The 19,411-nt window shown below is 33.2% G+C and overlaps 1 protein-coding gene across 11 annotated transcripts in view; it reads left to right on the top strand.

Annotated features, from left to right (window-relative positions):
* Positions 1–19,411, top strand: part of TSGA10 (testis specific 10) — a 91,099-nt gene that overhangs the window by 55,628 nt on the left and 16,060 nt on the right. For all 11 annotated transcript variants that reach the window (XR_004232915.1, XM_031959124.1, XM_031959127.1 and 8 more), the window contains 5 exons: positions 876–991; positions 3,240–3,394; positions 15,667–15,722; positions 15,960–16,128; positions 17,697–17,807. Coding sequence is in view for 10 of the 11 variants with exons in the window: in XM_031959124.1 (XP_031814984.1) it covers positions 876–991; positions 3,240–3,394; positions 15,667–15,722; positions 15,960–16,128; positions 17,697–17,807 (607 nt within the window). In the remaining variant the exon portion in view is untranslated. The remainder of the gene's footprint in view (positions 1–875; positions 992–3,239; positions 3,395–15,666; positions 15,723–15,959; positions 16,129–17,696; positions 17,808–19,411) is intronic.

Here is a 19,411-nt window from a genome sequence, read left to right as displayed (position 1 = left end):
AAATTAATTAAAAATGTCAGTCTTGATTCTGGAAAATGGGGAGAAAATTCCTCTGGAATAGAAAAAAGTAAGAGTCTTATGGGTTTTGGATGTTATAACATAGACAATATTTTGCTCAACTTTTTTCCTTTGCTTTAATGGTGAGAGGAAATATATAATGAGATTTTTGAGATATTTTAAAGGTATCAGTAAGAAATTGTTTTATTTTAATGAAATAGTTTTCTTCGAAAAGTAGTGGGTTACACATCATTAGAGAACTTCAAGTTATGGCTGGGTGGTCACTTGCTGGAGATGATGCAGATAAGATTCCTGATCACATACTAGTTGCTCTCTGAAATCCCATCCATCTCTGAGGTTCTGTGATGATATAATAAAGGAATTTGAGCTAAAATATTAATAGTCTAATGTTAACTTTCTCAAGTAATTTTCACAATTTAATACTGGCCATCTTGTGCCTTAGTCCTAAGGAGTAATTAATGCGTATGGCATTTCCCTCCTCACCTACCACCCAGAAGCCAACCTCACCTGCAATATGAAAAAGATTTATTAAATCATAGATCATTAGATCTTAAACATCTTAAAATCATATTCCTTTATTTTATAAATAAGAAAATAGTCCTAGAAAGATTAAGTGAGTCCATCAGTATCTTGAGATCCTGACAGCTCATATCCTTATTTTATATGATGTTAGCTATAACCTTTTGAGTGATATTTTTTTAACTTTTTGCTGTATAGTCCCACATTAATCAGTAAATGTACATCTTTGTTTTTAATCTTTTATAACTTTAAATATACTACAGAAGCTAAAGGGAAAAGTTGTAATCTTTAAAAGCTTATAATATAGTCAGAATTAAAGTTTGTCAATATGTTTGCAGGCTTTTATTTGAAAACACAGAAAAAGATCTTTCAGATACTCAGCGACATCTTGCTAAAAAGAAATATGAGCTACAACTTACCCAGGAGAAAATTATGTGCTTAGATGAAAAGATTGGTGAGTGCTCACTGTCTAATAATACTTTTATTTCTTTGACTTTGTGGTGGTAGAAAAATAAAACAAAGTTATATGATATTAGGCTTTTTTTTTTTTTTTTAGAAAAAAGAAAATGAGATATTTAAAGCTCAATACAAATCTGCTGACCATAACTTAAAATTTCCCATTTTATAGCCCTAAATTACACAAATTATTTAAGAAAAAAACCACCACAAACTTTGACATATTCATAGAATTTATAACTCTAGTTTTTCAAATATTCAAGGAGCCAAGATTAAGGGTATCTTAATTTTAAAAGGTACAAGGGGAAATCCTTAAAAAATCAATTGAATTGTTTATGAATCAAAGAAATGTAAATAAAATTACTCTTCCTCTACATTATAAAAAAGGTACTTAGGGGATTATAAGTGAATGTAAATCATTAAAAGTTTTCTGTTCATACACTTCTCATTGGATAATCCTGGACTGAAGTCTTAAGGGAAATGTGTTCTATAATTTTAAAATTATTAAACAAATTTTTAATTTACATACATTAATTGGTATAATTCTGATGCATCTAGGAAAAAATTGCCTTCCTCATTACTCCATCCCACTCCCTTCTCCAAGTCTTTTGGAATTATGGATTTTTAAAAAGTTGGGTTAGGAAAAAGTAGGGATAGTTAGACAGTACATAATGATGGAGATTGGCTTGCATTGTTTAGATATACTGTAATTTGTTGCTACTGTTACCAAAAATATCTTCATGCTTAGTAATTCTCTTGAAACTTCCCTAAGTAGATTTAGTGACTAATGTGATAAGCTTGAAATCAGAGTTAAATGATCTTGGTCAACTCTCTGTTTCTGCTTCTCAAGCAATATTTGATGTCTGCCTCAGTTGGGATGTTATCAATATTGGTGACATAGTTCTGTCTAGATGAGTCAAGGAATTTGCTTTCTTGGTTAAAAATATAGAATTTATGGGAGTCTAATGTGCATTAACACAAATGCATTTTTCCTTAGAACATGGGCAAATTTTTAAGAGAGGATTTTAATATACACAGCAGAAATGTACACACATTTTTAAAACATTGTAAACACGTTTGTCCTAAACAATATTTCTGATTTACTTGCTTCCTGTTCAAGTCTTTGGGAAGAGTTTAGTGTCTACCATCCAGCCCTGGGAACCTTCAACCTAGAATTTCTATGAGAAGTAGGGCTCACTTGAATTTAATTCAGTATTATTTCTTAAGTGCTTATTATGTGCTAGGCATTTTTCTAAATGCAAAAGAAAAAGAGAGACTCATTACCATCAAGAAGTTCATAACCTAATGGGGGAGACAACATACAAAAGGAAGCTGAAAAGGGGTAGGGTGCTAGGAGGTATCTGGTACGGGGGCATGTTGTGCTTTGGAGAGGTAAGCAAGCCAAGCTGGAGGTACCAGGATGGCTATGAGTTCTTTATAAAGGAGGCCTTTGAATTAAAAACAATTTCCCCCTAATACTAGATGGCTTTGTAATATTTAGCCATTGTACCAGGGATTGTTCAGACCATTCTTAGTCTTGGACCTTCCATGAGATCTGATACATAGAAGGATTTATTTGGAAAGCTAAAAATAATCAAAAACTGTAACTCTTTAGGGAAACCAGATTTTCTCGGAATTCCATCATCCCAACTTTTTATCCCCACTTATTTTCATTCTCTTCCTTTTTACTGGCCCATTTCCTACTGCCTACAGACATATCCATGTCTCCCCCCCATTCTGAAAACAAACAAAACATCTTGAATCCTTGCATTCCCACTGTTATCCTGTATCTCTTCTGCTCTTTTTTTAGCTAAATTCTTCAAAAGAGGCTATCTATAACAGTTATATCCACCTTCTTTCCTCCCATTGTGTTCTTAATTCCTTACAATTCAGTTTCTGACCTTATCAGGACACCAAAACTGCTCTCAAGTTATTCATCCTGTCTTAGCTACCAAATTCAGTGGGACTTTTCCAATTCTCCTTGTCTTCTTAATAATAGTCTTTGATACTATTGATCACTCTCTTCTCCTTAATACATTCTTCTCTCCAGGTTTCTAGGTTTTGCCACTCTCTCCTGATATTCATACTATGATCATAGGTAAACATTTTTATTTTGGACAATTTTATTATTCTGTTTAATATTTTTAATGGCCTCAAATAAAAAAGAATTCATTACAAAGAGTATTAGAGCCTACTTGAAAATTTTAATTTGATTAAAAACTACGCCTTTGTGGTTGCATGTCTAGATAATTTTACAAGGCAAAGTATTGCCCAGCGGGAAGAACTCAACCTTCTTGGTGCGACACTCGGTGATATGGCTAAAGAAAAGGAATGCCTGCAAGCATGCTTGGATAAAAAATCTGAGAATATTGCTTCCCTTGGAGAGAGCTTGGCAATGAAAGTATGTTCTGAGATCTATTGGGTGTTTAATAATTTATCTAAGTATCTTAGTTGAAAAAAGTAGTTTAAAATGTAATCTTAATTTCATAAAATTCCCAAAACTTTAATAAGCATTTAAATTTCAGATTTTGCATTAGCTAGAATGATTTTAGGAAGCATGTTAATAAACTAGTTAGTGATATGAATTTATTTTTCTTGTCATTATTAAGTTGTGATTATACATTCTTCTGACTAGTTTTGAAAAAATATAAACAATATTAAATAAAAGGACTAATTGTTAAGCAGACACAGGACTTTACTCATCAAAATGAGGGTCATCTCTTTCATCTTAGTTACTTTGGGCCTGGTGAATAAGGTAAGTAATGACCCTTGGTAATACTGTTTTATATCAAAAATGAGGTATAACTATGAATTAATGTATTGGAGGTTTTTTGTTTGTTTTACCACTGTGGCTTAAAACCTGAATATAAAGATGGTTTAAAAAAAATGTTTTAGCAGTGACTATATTATAGTATATGTGATCTTTCAAGGTATGAATACTTGAAATCTAATATAATTGGGATGTATAACTTTTAATTATGCCTGTTAAAATTTTATCATTTTATTGCTGTTCTCAAATGTAAATCAATAAATATTTATTATGTTTTATGCATTCACTCTATAAAGAACAAGGAACAAGCAATTTTGAAAATCAAGTAAGAGAGATAGGAAAACATAGGAAGAGAATTAAGAGTGATGCAAAAGAAATTAAGACAACTCTGAATCTAGGATGACAAGAAAAAATAATGCTGAATGTTGGAGGGGATGTGGGAAAACTGGAAAGGTTGGTGGAATTTTGAATACATCCAGCCATTCTGGAGAGCAATTTGGAACTATGCTCAAAAAGTTATCTAATTGTGAATAGCTTTTGATCCAGCAGTGTTACTATTGGGTTTATATCCCAAAGAGATCTTAAAGAAGGGAAAGGGACCTGTATGTGCAAAAATGCAAAAAAAAAAAAGGGGGCAAGAAACTGGAAATTGAATGAATGCCCATCATTTGGAGAATGGCTGAATAAATTGTGGTATATGAATGGAATATTATTGTTCTGTAAGAAATGACCAGCAGAAGGATTTCAGAAAGGCCTGGAGAGACTTACATGAACTGATGCTGAGTGAAATGCACAGGACTAGGAGATCATTACTTCAACAACAATACTATGTGATGATCAATTCTGATGGATGTGGCCCTCTTCAACAATGAGATGAACCAAATCAGTTCCAATTGTTCAATAATGAAGAGAATCAGCTACAGCCAGTGAAAGAATTCTGGGAAAAGAGTGTGAACCACAACATAGCATCTCTAATCCCTCTGTTTTTGTCCGCTTGCATTTTTGATTTTCTTCTTAGGTTAATTTTGCCTTATTTCTAAGTCTGATTTTTCTTGTGCAGCAATATAACTGTATGGATATGTATACATATATTGTATTTAAGATATACTTTAACATATTTAACATGTATTGGTCTACCTAACATCTGAGGGAGGGGTGGGGAGAAAGAGGGAAAATGTTGGAACAGAAGGTTTTGCAAGGGTCAATGCTGAAAAATTGCCCATGCATATATCTTGTAAATAAAAAACTATAATTTAAAAAAAAGAATGGTGCAAAAGAAAATATAAAAAGCTAATGAGGAGAAGAATGCCTAAAAAGCAAAACTGACCAAATGGGAAAGGAGGTATAAAAGCCCACTGAGGAAAAAAAAATAGAATTGAGCAAATTGGAAGCTAATGATTTTATGAGAAACCAATTAACAATAAAACAAAAGCAAAAAAAATTTAAAAATGAGGAAAAATGAAATATCTCATTGGAAAAACAACTGATTTGGAAAATAGATTTAAGAGAGAAAATTTTAAAATTATTGGTCAACCTGAAAGTCATGATAAAAAAAAAAAAGAGCCCAGACATTATCTTTCAAGAAATTGTTAAGGAAAACTGTCTTGATATTCTACAACTAGACAGTAAAATAGAAATTGAGAGAATCTATCAATCACCTCTTGCAAGAGATCCAAAGATGAAAACTCTAGGAATATTATAGCCAAATTCCAGAACTTGGCTCAGTCACAGTCACGTGACTCTCAGGTCACGGAGAAAATATTGCAAGCATCCAGAAAAAAAACGTTCAAGTATAGTAGAACCACAGTCAGGATAACACAAGATTTAGCAGCTTCTACATTTTAAAGGAATTTGAAATATGATATTCCAGAGAGCAATGGAGCTAAGATTACAATCAATAATCACTTAATCTGCAAAACTGGGTGTAATCCTTTAGCAGAAAAGGGGGTCATTTAGTGAAATAGAGGACTTTAAAGCATTTGTGATGAAAAGAGCTGAATAGAAAATTTGATTTTCAAATACAGTACTCAAGACAAGCATTAGGAGGGTAATCAGAGATGAGATAATCATAAGGACTTAATAAGGTTTATCTGTTTACATTCCTATATGGGAGGGTGATGCTTATAACTCATTAGAACTTTCTCATTATGGCAGTATATATATCCTGAAGGCACAAGTGTGAGTTGAATATGAAGGGATAATATCTAAAATAAATAAAATTAAGGGGTGAGAGAAAAGGGAAAAAGAAAGGTGGAATGGCAGGAAATAGCTTTATAATAGAGAAGAAGAGGGAGAGTGGAGTATGTGAACCATACTCTCATTAGAATTGGCTCAAAGAGGAAATAATGTAGACATTCAATATGGGTATGGAAATACATCTTAACTTTCAGGAAAATAGGAGGGGAATGAGATATGGGAAGGGAGACGAATGATAGAAGATAGGGCATGTTGGGGATGGGGTGGTCAATAGTAAAACACTTTGAGAAGGGTTAGGATGGAAAGAGAGAATAAAATAAACAGGGGGGAAATAGAGTTAGCATTAATACTTGGGAAAGAATTTTGAAGCAAGTTTCCTCTAATGAATACTTCATTTCTCAAATGTATAGGGAACTGAGTCAAATTTCTTAAAAAAGAAAAGCCATTTCCCAAATTTATAAATGAACAAAAGATATGAACTATGCCCAAAGGGCTATAAAATCATGTATATACTTTGACCTAACAGTAATAATCATGAATCCCAAAAGAAATTTTTTTTAAAAAGTAAAGGACCTATATGTACAAAAATATTAACAGTAGCTCTCTTGTCAGGACAAAGAATTGGAAATTGAGGAAATGCCCATCAGTTGGGGAATGGTTGAATAAATAAATTATGGTATGTAATTTTGATGGAATATTATTGTTTTATGAGAAATGATGAGTAGGATGCTTTTAGAAAAACTTGAAAAGTCTTCTAAGAATTCAAGCAAAGTGAAATGTGCTATGTACAAAGTAATAGCAATGTGGTGGGATGATCAGCTAGCTGTGAATGACTTTGCTATTCTCAGCGATATAATGATCCAAAGACTTACTCTGGAGAACTTATGTTATGATGAAAAATATTACCCATAGCCACAGAAAGAACTGATTGTATCTGAATACAGATCAAAACATACTTTTTTTTTAAACTTTGCTTTTCTTGAATTTGTTTTGTTTTGTTTTGTTTTTGTGGGGAGGAGATCTCTATTTTCTTTCACTTTTACGGTAAGGAGGAAGGGAGAGAATCTGGACTTGAAAGTTTTGTTATTGTTGTTTGACCTACTCAGTTTTTTTTTTTTTTTTTAGTTTCTTATTGAAGTTTTTATTTTCAAAATATATGCAAGGATAATTTTTCAACTCTGATCCTTGAAAAACCTTGTGTTCTAATCCCCCCCCCCCCATTCTTCCCACTCCCTGTCCTAGACGGCATGTAATCCTATTTTTTTAAATATGGTAAAAATATATGTTAAATCCAATATAGGCATCCATATGGCTCTCTCCATCACAAATCTGTTGGAACTGGCCTGAATCATCTCATTGTTAAAAAGAACTATGTTCATCAGAATTGATCATTGTATTATCTTCTTGTTGCCATGTACAGTGATCTGGTTCTGTTCATTTCCCTTAGCATCAGTTTATGCAAATCTCTCTAGGCCTCAGTGAAATCATCCTGCTGATTGTTTCTTACAGAACAAGAATATTCCATAACATTCATATACCATAATTTATTCAGCCATTCTCCAATTGATGGGTATTCATTCAGTTTTCAGTTTCTTGTCACTACAAAAAAGCCTGCCACAAACATTTTTGTACCTGTGGTGGACGTCAAAAGTTTTAGAAACAAATTTTTATTTAAAAAATTGTTTTTAAAACTAATGCAAACAAGATTAGAAGGGAAGTAACAAACTAGGAAGACATTTTTAAGGTTCTGATAAAGGCCTCACTTCCAAAATATATAGAGATTGACTCTAATTTATAAGAAATCAAGCCATTCTCCAATTGGTAAATGGTCAAAGGATATGAACAGACAATTTTCAGATGATGAAATTGAAACTATTTCCACTCATATGAAAGAGTGTTTCAAATCATTATTAATCAGATAAATGCAAATTAAGACAACTCTGAGATACCACTACACACCTTTCAGATTGGCTGACAGGAAAAGATAATATTGAATGTTGGAGGGGATGTGAGAAAATTGGTGAAGTTGTGAACGAATCCAACCATCTGGAGAGCAATCTGGAATTATGTCCAAAAAGTTATCCATCTGTGCATACCCTTTGATCCAGAAGTGTTACTACTGGGCTTATACTCCAAAGAGATACTAAAGAAGGGAAAGGGACCTGTATGTGCAAAAATGTTTGTGGCTGCCCTTTTTGTAGTGGCCAGAAACTGGAAAATGAATGGATGCCCATCAATTGGAGAATGGTTGGGTAAATTATGGTATATGAACGTTATGGAATATTATTGTTCTGTAAGAAATGACCAGAAGGATGAATACAGTGAGACTTGGAAAGACTTACATGAACTGATGCTGAGTGAAATGAACAGAACCAGGAGATCATTATACACTTCAACAATTATACTGTATGAAGATGTATTCTGATGGAAATGGATTTTTTTTTTAACAATGAGAAGATCTAATTCAGTTCCAATTGATCAATGATGGACAGAGTCAACTACACCCAGAGAAGGAACACTGGGAAATGAGTGTGAACTGTTTTCATTTTTGTTTTTCTTCCCAGGTTATTTTTACCTTCTGAATCCAATTCTTCCTGTGCAAAAAGAGAACTGTTTGGTTCTACACACATATATTGTATTTAGGATATACTATAATATATTTAACATGTATAAGACTGCTTGCCATCTAGGGGAGGGAGTGAAGGGAGGGAAGAGAAAAGTTGGAACAGAAGTGAGTGCAAGGGATAATGTTGCAAAAAATTACCCATTCATATGTACTGTCAATAAAAAGTTATTAAAAATTGTTTTACATGTAACTGGGAAAATAGAAAATACTAAAGTAATAATAAAAACAACAAAACAAATATTCTGACTATTGGGAATTCAAGTTTAGTTCCCCAGAGATGATCCGATGTTCTCGTCTCTGGAGATTCAACTTTCAAGTTCAAATGAGAATTAGTAGGGCTAGATCATATACTTAACAAACATCAACAAATATTTTGAAGTAAGGGTATATAACACCATTCCATCATGCCAGTTTTTCTGTCTGATCTGCCTCCTTTGGAAGGAGAAACATCTTCACATTGAGCACTAGAATTTTCTTCCAGAAAAGAGGAGAAAGGATATTCTGTAATGTCTTCAGCTTAACCGTTTACCTTGAGGAAAGAAAAATAACACTATTTCTTCAGCTACTGGCACCTTGAGATTAAACCCCTATTGAAAATGAATATCTACCTGAATGCATTCCTCTGATTACCAACAACTCCTAGATCATATCCTTCCTATTCCAGTGATTCTGAAACCCCATCTGTCATCATTCAAACCTTGTTCTTCTCCATCTGCCACCAACTAATCCCCTCAATCTCCCTTTCTCACTCTCTAAAGTTATCTACATGGCATATGAATATAATGGAATATTACTGTTCTATAAGAAATTGTGAGCCCGTAATGACTTATACATGAACTGATGCTGAATGAAATAATCAGAACTTTGAGAACATTGTACACAATAACAGCAAGATTATGTGATCTCAGCTGTGATGAACTTGGCTATTCTCCAAAATTCAGTGATTCAAGCAATTTCAATAAACTTGGGATGGAAAATGTTATTTGCATCCAGAGAGAGAACCATGGAGATCAAATATGGATTGAAGAAAAGTATTTTTCCTTTGTTTTTTCTTTGTTGTGGTTCTTTCCTTTTTTTGGTCTGATTTTTCTTGCACAATATGACAGATGGAAATATTTTTAAATGAATTGTACATATATAACCTATATCAGATTGCTTATGTTTTGGGAAGGGAGTAGGTAGGGGAGGAAGGGAGAAAAATTTGGAACAAAAAAGTCTTAGAAAAATGAATGTTGGAAATATCTTTACATATATTTAGAAAAATAAAATATTATTGAGGAAAAAAATTGTTAACCACCACTTTTTTTGTGTTTGCTAGAATGCCTGTTCTATATGTAACAAACTTGTTCCATTTTCTAGCTGTCAACAAGACCTGGCTCTCTCCTGATGACTTAACCTTTCTCTCCAGTACTAATTGTACTTTTACTCATTTCTCCCTTTACACAGTGTTTAAGGTGAAGGAGCTGAAATACTCCTTGCTCCTCATTGCCACTTCCAGGTTTTACTTCCATTATCATCACTTTCTTCTCCTTTGAGATTCACTCAATCTGTATGTCACCCAATAAAAATTTTAGTAGCTGTTTTCTACCAACTTCCAGAACATTCCCTTTCTTTCCTCAGGAAGTTCAGTGCCTGGCTCACAGACTTTCCTTTTTCAATTTCTCTCATAGTGGGGAACTTTTAATGTACATTTTGATACTCTCTCAGACACCCTAAGCTAACAGTTCAACTTTTTTATTTCATATGACCTATTCTACTTCAACTACACAGAAAGATGGTCATACTTTTAATTTTGCCATCATCCACATATATATACCACTTACAGGTTCTAAATTCTGACATTCTTTTATTTGATTTTAACCTATTTTAATTTAATTTAATCTTTCCCTCTGCCTTATGACCACAGACCTTATTTTTCATTCACATCACGACTTTCAGTTTTAACCCCTTAGATCTTTCACCACTACACTAACTATGCTTTCCATCCTCCTGTCTTTGTTCTGTGGTGAGCCAGTCCTTTCTATTAAGTCTTCTTGTTTTATCACCAATGTTGCCTTGCAAAGCCTTCCTTATATCACCTCTCCTCTCCTACCTTAAATCTGCTGCTTTTATTCTTATACATGCTGTTGAATGAAGTTGGAGAAAATCACAAAACTATGTTGATTGAGTCCACTACAAGTTAGTTACATAACTTCCACTGGGCCTTCACTGCTACATGGCAATCCTTTTATACTTCCTTAATTAATGCACTGATCCACTTCTACAGCTAATTTTCCAAACCTTTTCATCCCTCCAAAACTTCCCATAATTTTCACCTACCCACTCAGCTATCACTTTGTCTCATATTTTACTGAAAAATGGAGGTTATTCCCTGAAGGTTCCCTCATCTCTCTTCTCATCTTATATCATTTTAAAACAATATTAATATCATTGACATATAATGTAGATTTCTCTTTTTTGAATCTTTTTTAACTTTGACTTTGTCTGAGATTAATTACTATTCCTACTTTTTTTTCTAATAAATTCTACTCCTGATCATTATTGTGTTTGTATATATCTCTTGTTTTCCATCCCTGATAACTCTTCTACTTCACTTTTATGTGCTAGCTTTCCCTGCTGTTACTTGACACATCACTCAAGGATCCCTTCTTTATCCCATTCCCATTAATTTATACAATTTATCCTACTATCACATTAATCTACACACCCTTCTATACCCTGCCCTACCCCTCTTATTTATAAATTTTGGAGAGTGTTATTCCCTTTTAGATATATATGTATTGTTCCCCATTTAATCTATTCCCAGTGTAAGCAGGATTTCAAAACTACCAGCCCTCCTCCCCCATCTAATTCCTGTGTCAGTTCATTTGTATAGCATAATTACTGTTTTTACCATAGTTTTGCTTTTTAGAATCACCTCATACTCAACTTTACCCCAATCTTTCTTTACAACTACCCAATTACTAATGAAAATCTTATATGTACGATTTACAAAACAGTTTATCCTTATTTGAGTTCCTTGAAATTGGTCTTTGATGATTACCTTATGTTTCTCTTGGTTCTTATATGTCAAATTTTCTATTATGTTCAAGCCTTTTTTGTAACAAAATCCTGAAAATCTGGCAATTCATTGCATATCTTTTTTTTTTCCCCATTCAGGATTATGCTTAACTTTGCTGGGTATGATATTTTGAGTTGCAATCTTAGTTCTTGCTCTTTGATTTTCAGTGTTCCAAGATCTGTAGTTTTTTAATGTACTCACTGATAGATCTTGTGATTTTAATATGACTAGCATATTTGAATTATTTTATCATCATTTTTGTTGTTTGTTAATTCAGTTAAATAAGGCAGATCACTTGACCAGTGTGCTTTCTAGGATTTTTTATATGTACTTTTGTTGCTATTGCCAACTTTGAGGATGAGCATGGCTGGGGCATAATGGGAAGTTTCCTGGGTGGGGTGTTGTGTCTTGCTTTCTAGAGCCCCCAAGTTGTGGTGACAAAACTTTCTAGGCTTTCTAGAGCTTCCATGCTGGGGTGGTAAAAACAAAACATACCTCTTAGTGGAGGAGTGATGTGGTAAGACTCCCGAGGATGGTGGAAAAAATGGAGTATGTTTATTCCTCTTATATACCTTCATACCCTTATATAACCAAAGCAACATTGTGCATGCTCTAAGTATATACTGCGCATGAGGGACCACATAAACAACTTGCTATGTGTGTAGATTGCCACCTGGTATCACTCTCCTTCACAGTACAGATTATCACCGCCTGCTGACTTCTCAGGAAGGCTGAGAGCCCTTAGCAGGATGGAGAGCCAAACAAGACATTGTCAGCAGGTTTCCTCTGGGCTGAAGGGTCTTATACCTCATCACTATCTGTGGCTCTCTACAGTGGGGCAACTATTGTTTTATTATTCTATTTGGTTAGAATTTATGTTTATCATCCTATCTATCGATGGATAGATAGGGAGATTGGTTTAGTGAGAAGATTCTGCAAGAATTATTTTCTACAATTAATTTAAAACAAACAGCTTCTGAGAAATACAATAAAGATTTATAGCCAAAGAGAGAGGAACTTATCCTTAGGAGCTTAACTTTTAACCAAAATCTTCTGATGTGTAACTTAATCTAGTGATGACTTTATTTCTACAAAGATATGTGTGCTCAGAATTATCTTTCAATAAATAATAACTACTAATAGAACCCTATCAATATATTAATTTCTTCATCCTGTCTTGCAAAAACTCTACTAATCCATCCATACCTACTAGCTCATCCCAATATCTTTCCTCCTTTTGTGGCTAAACCCCTTAAGAAAGCTAATTATAGTAATTAACTCCAGTTCCTTTCCTCTCACTTTTGTCTTAATGCTTTATGTTCTGGCTTCTGACTTCTGCTTTATTCAACCAGAAGTACTTTCTCCAAATTTAGTAACAGTATCTTAATTGTAGGAACAAATGGCCTTTTTTCAATCCTCAAATCTTCTTGACCTCTCTTCAGCCAATATTTGGTCACCCTTTTCTCCTGACACTCTCTTCTTTCAGTCTTTGTGACATTACTCTCTCCTGGCCTATCTGACCACTCCTCAGTCCATTAGATCTTTATCCAAGTCACCAGATTTTCCATAAGGCTCTTTCCTAGGTCTTTTTTCTTGTATCAATATATCATATTCACTTGTTGATCTCATCAGTTCCCATGGATTCAATTTTCTTTTTTGCTGATTATTTTCAGATTTACTTAACCAGCTGTAAGTGTTTACCAATCCCCAGTTTGATATCTACAATGGTCTTATTAGACTTCTAAAATTAGTGTCTCTTGAATGTCTTAGATCCAGCATTTCCAAAATGGAATTCATTATTTTTTCCCCAAAAACCTTTTCTTTTTTTTCTAGCTTTCCTATCATTGGGAAAGGTATTACTACCCTCTTACCCAAGTTCACAACTCAGCAACCCCTTTGCCTCATATCTAACCTGTTCCCAAGACGTATCAATTTTAACCTTCATAAAATTTCTCACATAAACCTTTTCTTCCTTCTGATACCTTTATTACCCTGGTTTAGGCCCTCATCCCCTTTCACCTAGACTATTGAAATACTCTAATGGTTGGTTTCTGCCTAGTCTGTCTTACACTCAGCTGTCAAATTGATCTGAAGGATCAAGTCTGATGTTACCTACTCCAAGTGATTCCCTTTTCCTCCATGATAAAACATAAAATCCTCCTTGACATTCAGAGCCTCATAACCTGCCCCCAGCTTTCACTTGTCAGTCCTAACCTTTCAACCCTCCCTTCCCCTTGATTGGAGGGCCTTGGTTTCCCTGCTAGCCTTCAAAGAAGAAATACTCTCTTTCTTTATCTTTTTCTTTCACTTTCCTACTTTCCTTCAAGTCCCAGTTGAAACACCATCTATCAGTAATCTTTCTTGATCTCCCTTAATTCTGATATCTTAATTCTCTGTTGCTTATTCCCAATGTATCCTGCATAGAGCTTGTTTGTATATGGCTGTTTGCTGTTGTCTCCACCATTAAAGTGTAAGCAACTTGAGAGCAGGGACTGTCTTTTGTCTTTATATTCCCAGCACATTGTAGGTTTTTAATAAATGTTTATTGACTGAAATAAATGTGAACTTTAGGATATAAAAAGGGGTATTACAAATGAAAATAAATTTCTATTACACAAAGTTCACTTCTTTAAATTGTCATATTTTAAATGATTATAACAACATTGTCTTGCTTGTTTGTATATTCAGAATTTTCTTTAGGGTATTTTTTTTTATTAATACTCATTTTTTCCTTTTTTCTCCATTACCATCCACCAACCTGTCCCAAACTCCTCAACAAAAGCCCTCCTGCTTGTAAGAAATGAGCATGGCAGGACAAAAAAAAAATCAGTTTTAAGTTCTGTCTGTAAGAGCCCTCTCAGAATAACATTTCTCTCTGTATCTCTGGTTCATTGCCTGCCATGGGATTGGTAATATGTTTCTTCATGCTTATTAATGACGTTACTTAATAGCTATGCATAGTTTAGTGATGGCTTGGGTCCCAAATTACTTTCTAGAAAAGTTGTAACTAATTCACAGCTTCAGCAACAGTGCATTAATATGCCTGTCCTCCCATGGCCCTTTCAACAATTGTCAGGTTTCTCTTTTGTCATCTTTGCCCGTCATAATGTTGGTTTAAATCTCAATTTGTTTTAACTTGCATTTCTCCTAATACATATTTGAATCAATTTCTTATATGTCTTATACCTCTAACAGAGAAGCTTTACAAAGATTTTTTCCCCCAATTATATCTTTCCTTTTAAATTTAGCTTCAGTGTTCTTATTTGTGCAAAATCTTTTCAATTTCACAATGCCAAAAATGGTTTATTTATCTTGAATGATCCTTCCTATGCTTTGTCTGATCAAGAATATGGCCTATGCCTTCCCATCTCCATTGCTGCAAAACTTACTCTTTTCTTGTTGCTTGATTTTTATTATACCAACCTAGGTCATATAATTAATTACAACTTATTGTGACATATGTTGGAAGATTTTAATTTAAACCTCAATTCTGACAGACTCCTTTCCAGTTTTCAAAGCAGTTGAATACACAGTTAAATAGCATTCTAGTCCTTATCCATTATTTGTTGTCTTTGGGTTTATGTGACTATGTCTTTTTCCATAGCCCATATCACAGACTTACTATAGAAAAGCAACAACTGTCTTGCTGCTTGCTGCTATACTCTGTTTTTTCTTCTCCATTTTTCTTTGTTTCTCTGCCTGGCTGGCTCTTATCTATGGAGATAATGGGGAACTTTCTGTTAGTGAGTACCCACGACTTTGACCACAGTAATATTTGAGACAATAGTCCTATGTAATTAAATCAAAATATATCTTTCTTTTGATGAGGGTTTCATACAAAGCAGTTTATGTACTTAAATTGATTAGACTTGTTATTAAGTGTTGAAGAGGGTAGAAAGAAGATTTATATCCCAAGTAAGTGAGAGAGGATCAAATCTAAAAGAAGAATATTTTGTGTTTGGATTAATCTGAACAGAAACAATTTTTAAATAAATTTTATTTAATTTTTTTTTTTTAAAGGAAAGGACAATTTCAGGCATGAAGAATATTATTGCTGAAATGGAGCAGGCATCAAGGTAAATCTGACATAATATTTTGGTAAAGAACCAAAGATTTACAGAATTGACAAAAAATCAAATTACGTTGTTATTTTAAATTATAATAATGTTACATACATTTTATACATTTAGTTTTCCAGTTTGGGGCACATCTGTCTCTGTAGACTCAAATGTTTTGGAATTGTCTTATTTTTTATTGTTTTTATTATGTATCAGTAAAATACTTCTAATGTCCCTATTTGATTTGCAAAATAGACAGTCAACTGAAGCCCTTATCATGTGTGAACAAGACATTTCCAGGATGCGTAGACAACTGGATGAAACAAGTGATGAACTTGCTCAGATTGCTAGAGAAAGAGAGGCCTTGGCTCGTGACAATGATAAACTCCAAGAGGCAGTCTCTAGAAATAAGCAGGAAAACCAGGTATTTTTGCTGATAGAATCCTTTTTTAAATGCAAATTCAGTTTTTATCTTAATTGCAAAATGTAGGTCAGAATTACATAAATTAGGATTAAGAAAATGTGGTTTGATTTAGACCTTTGCTCATAACTAGTCTCCACTTACTTTTTCAATGAAAACCAGATGATGTGACAGGAATGACAGTGAACTACTATTTTCTATTAAAAAGTAAGAAAAAACTCTGTAAGGTAGGATATGCAGATGTCTTAGTAAATGGAGATCCTTTTTTCTTTTCTTTTCTTTTTTCTCAATAGTATTTTATTTTTCCAAATATATGTAAAGATAGTTTTCAACTTTCATTTTTGTAAGATTTTGTGTTCCAATTTTTTTTCTCCCTCTATCCTTTACCTCCTCTCTCCCCAAGACAGCAAGCAATCTGATATAGGTGAAACATGTACAGTCTTTTAAACGTTTCCATATTTGCATGTTGTGCAAGAAATATCAGACCAAACAAAATCGGAAAAACCACAAGAAAGAAAAAGCAAACAAACAAAAAAAGGTGAAAATAGTATGCTTTGATCCACATTCAGTTTCTATAGTTCTCTCTTTGAATGTAGATGGTATTTTCAATCCCAAGTCTATTGGAATTGTCTTAGATCACCTCATTGCTGGGAAGAACTAAGCTTATCTAGTTTATCATCACATAATAGTTCTGCTCCCTTCACTTAAGCATCAGTTCATGTAAGTCTTTCCAGGCTTTTCTAAAATCAGCCAACTCATCATCTCTTATAGAACAATAATTTTACATTATATTCATACATGCTAACCTATTCAGCTATTCCCCAATTGATGGGCATCCACTCAATTTCCAATTCCTTTGCCACTACAGAAAGAGCTGCTTTGCACATATGGGTCCTTTCCCCTCTTTTTATTGGAGATCCTCTTTTAATGACAGGAAAAAAGAATATTCTGTCATAGTTTAAGAGCAATTCTACTTAAAGGATTTACTAGTATTAGTATTATATGACTATATAAACTATATAACTAGATAAAGTATTAACTAGACTGTATTTTTAGATTCTAACCTAATTCTGTATTTGAATGTTTATTTTATTTTTTGTTGGGTGTAGTTCATTTTATGTATCTTTATTTTAATCATAAAATGTTCTTGTTTCTCTTCTTAATATCAACCAGTTCCTTAGGCAATTTGTACCTGTTATTATTAAACATTTCTTCTTCTATATTTTTATGCTAATCTTTTTGTATCTAGTTGAAAGATTATTTCATCATTTTTAGTATCCTCTTTTATAGCTCCCTCATCACTGCAAATTTTTTTCACTGTCATTAGTTGTATTATTGTGTGATTTTTTCCACAAATTTTATACTTTGAAAAGGCCTATTTTTTTTGTGATGGTTACATAAACATCCATCAAGATAGATCAATATATTAATTACATGTTTTCTCTTTTTCATTCAGTATATATTTTAAACCCAAAAGGTATGAATGTATAGGATCTTCCTATATTCTTTATATTCTGAAAAAATAGATACTACATTTGTGAAAAATGGTTTTTGGTTTTGTTTTTAAACAGGTATTATCCAAAAAATTGGCTGAAAGTCAAGCTGAGCTTAATGATTTAAAACAGAAGAACCAAGAGAATCACAGTGATATTAATAAGCTAAAATCTTTAATAAAGGCTGAAGTAAGTATATGTATTTTTGTTTTGCTTTTAATTAGTATAGTATTTAAATAAGAGTTTTAATAGAAATGAATTAAGTCAAAGGTACAATTCTAGTAAAAAGTGAGCATGATTCTTTGAACATATCTGTAATATTTAGCTTTCAAGAATAATACTGAAAATGAATTTATTATAGCTTTAGAATTTCATCATCTGTATCATATCAATGACAAAAAATTTTGGATAGTAGTAGTATTTTAAGGTTTGCAAAGTACTTTATAGATATGTTCTCATTTGATCCTCACAAAAATGCTTTTTTGTGGATGAGGAAACTTAAGATTTAGAGAATAAGTAACTAATTTGGTCACTCACCTTGTAAATATAGGAGGCAGAATCTGAAGTCTTGTCTCCCTTGAATACAACTGTAAAGCTTTCCATTGTGTTTTACTACTTTTTTGAGGATCTAGTAAGATGATTCAAGATGATTTCATACTAAAAAAAAACTTTCTGTTACAGTTTTGGAGGAAGTAAATTAATAATTTCCAATCCAATCCCTGACTTCCCAATAGAAGAATCATCATAATTAGAAAATGTTGGCATGATCAGGGCTTCCTAACCATTTTGTGGATCATATTGCTCTACTTGTATTTGTATTAAAATGTAGCTTCTTATCTAGAATAATTTATTAGTGAATGCATTATAAGATAGCTAGCCAAAAGGGAATCCTGATCTATCTGTGAACTCAAAGGAAAATCATTTTCTCCAGAGTATAAAAGAAAAGGTCATAGTTGGCTGGGTCAAGCCTTGAGTGTGTAAGCCCATACCTATAGGCAAATAATCTTTCCTCTCTATTACAGAGAGAGAGACCCATGAAGTGACTGTACCCAAGGAGTCTTTTACTCAAGCCTGATAGTCACTGCATCCCTTCTCTGTTCTACAATAAAAAGGAGTCAAAATTGATGAGCTTGGCTCCTTTGAGAATTGGAAATGGTGACATTTTTAGTCTGACCATTATTCAGTTTTGGTGATTGATGTTCCAGAAGAAATTTGAAAATAATTTGAAGGGACTTCGAAATCCTGGCCAGGAAGCTGAAGGAATTGGGGGGGTATTTTCATCATACTTTGTTATTGATGTTTGGTATTTTGGGGAAGGAACATTCACATGAGAAATGCTAGTGGTAAAAAAAAATAGTGTCATCCTTTAAGGTTTGGTTTTTCTGGAGTATGGTTTAAGAAAAAGAAAGTAAAGTTAATTTTAGCAAGAGATGGAGTATATTTTATACAGAGAAAGAATATATTTGCCTGAAGACTTGCTCATCTGATCAAGATTCGGGGCTAATAAATGTTGCATGGATTTAAATTGAAAATGGAGATGAGAAAAAAAAATCTACACATAAAATTATAAGAAAGTTATTTTGAGCAATGGGTATGAAACAGGAAGAATAGTAGAAGACGCTTCTTATGATTAATAAGAGAAAGAGGAACAGGAATACAAAACTAATAGTTATGGCCTAATATTTTTATGCATTGTGTCTACAGAGTCTCATTTCCTTTGGGAGCTCCATGGGCCAATCTGTCATTAAAAAGATAGTATGGAAAGAGGAGACTTGAGCCCAACAAATTATCAA

Source organism: Sarcophilus harrisii, chromosome 3, assembly GCF_902635505.1.
Source record: "Sarcophilus harrisii chromosome 3, mSarHar1.11, whole genome shotgun sequence".
Taxonomy (NCBI): domain Eukaryota; kingdom Metazoa; phylum Chordata; class Mammalia; order Dasyuromorphia; family Dasyuridae; genus Sarcophilus; species Sarcophilus harrisii.
Note: the sequence above shows the minus strand (reverse complement) of the source record. Positions and strands in the feature narration are given on the sequence as shown.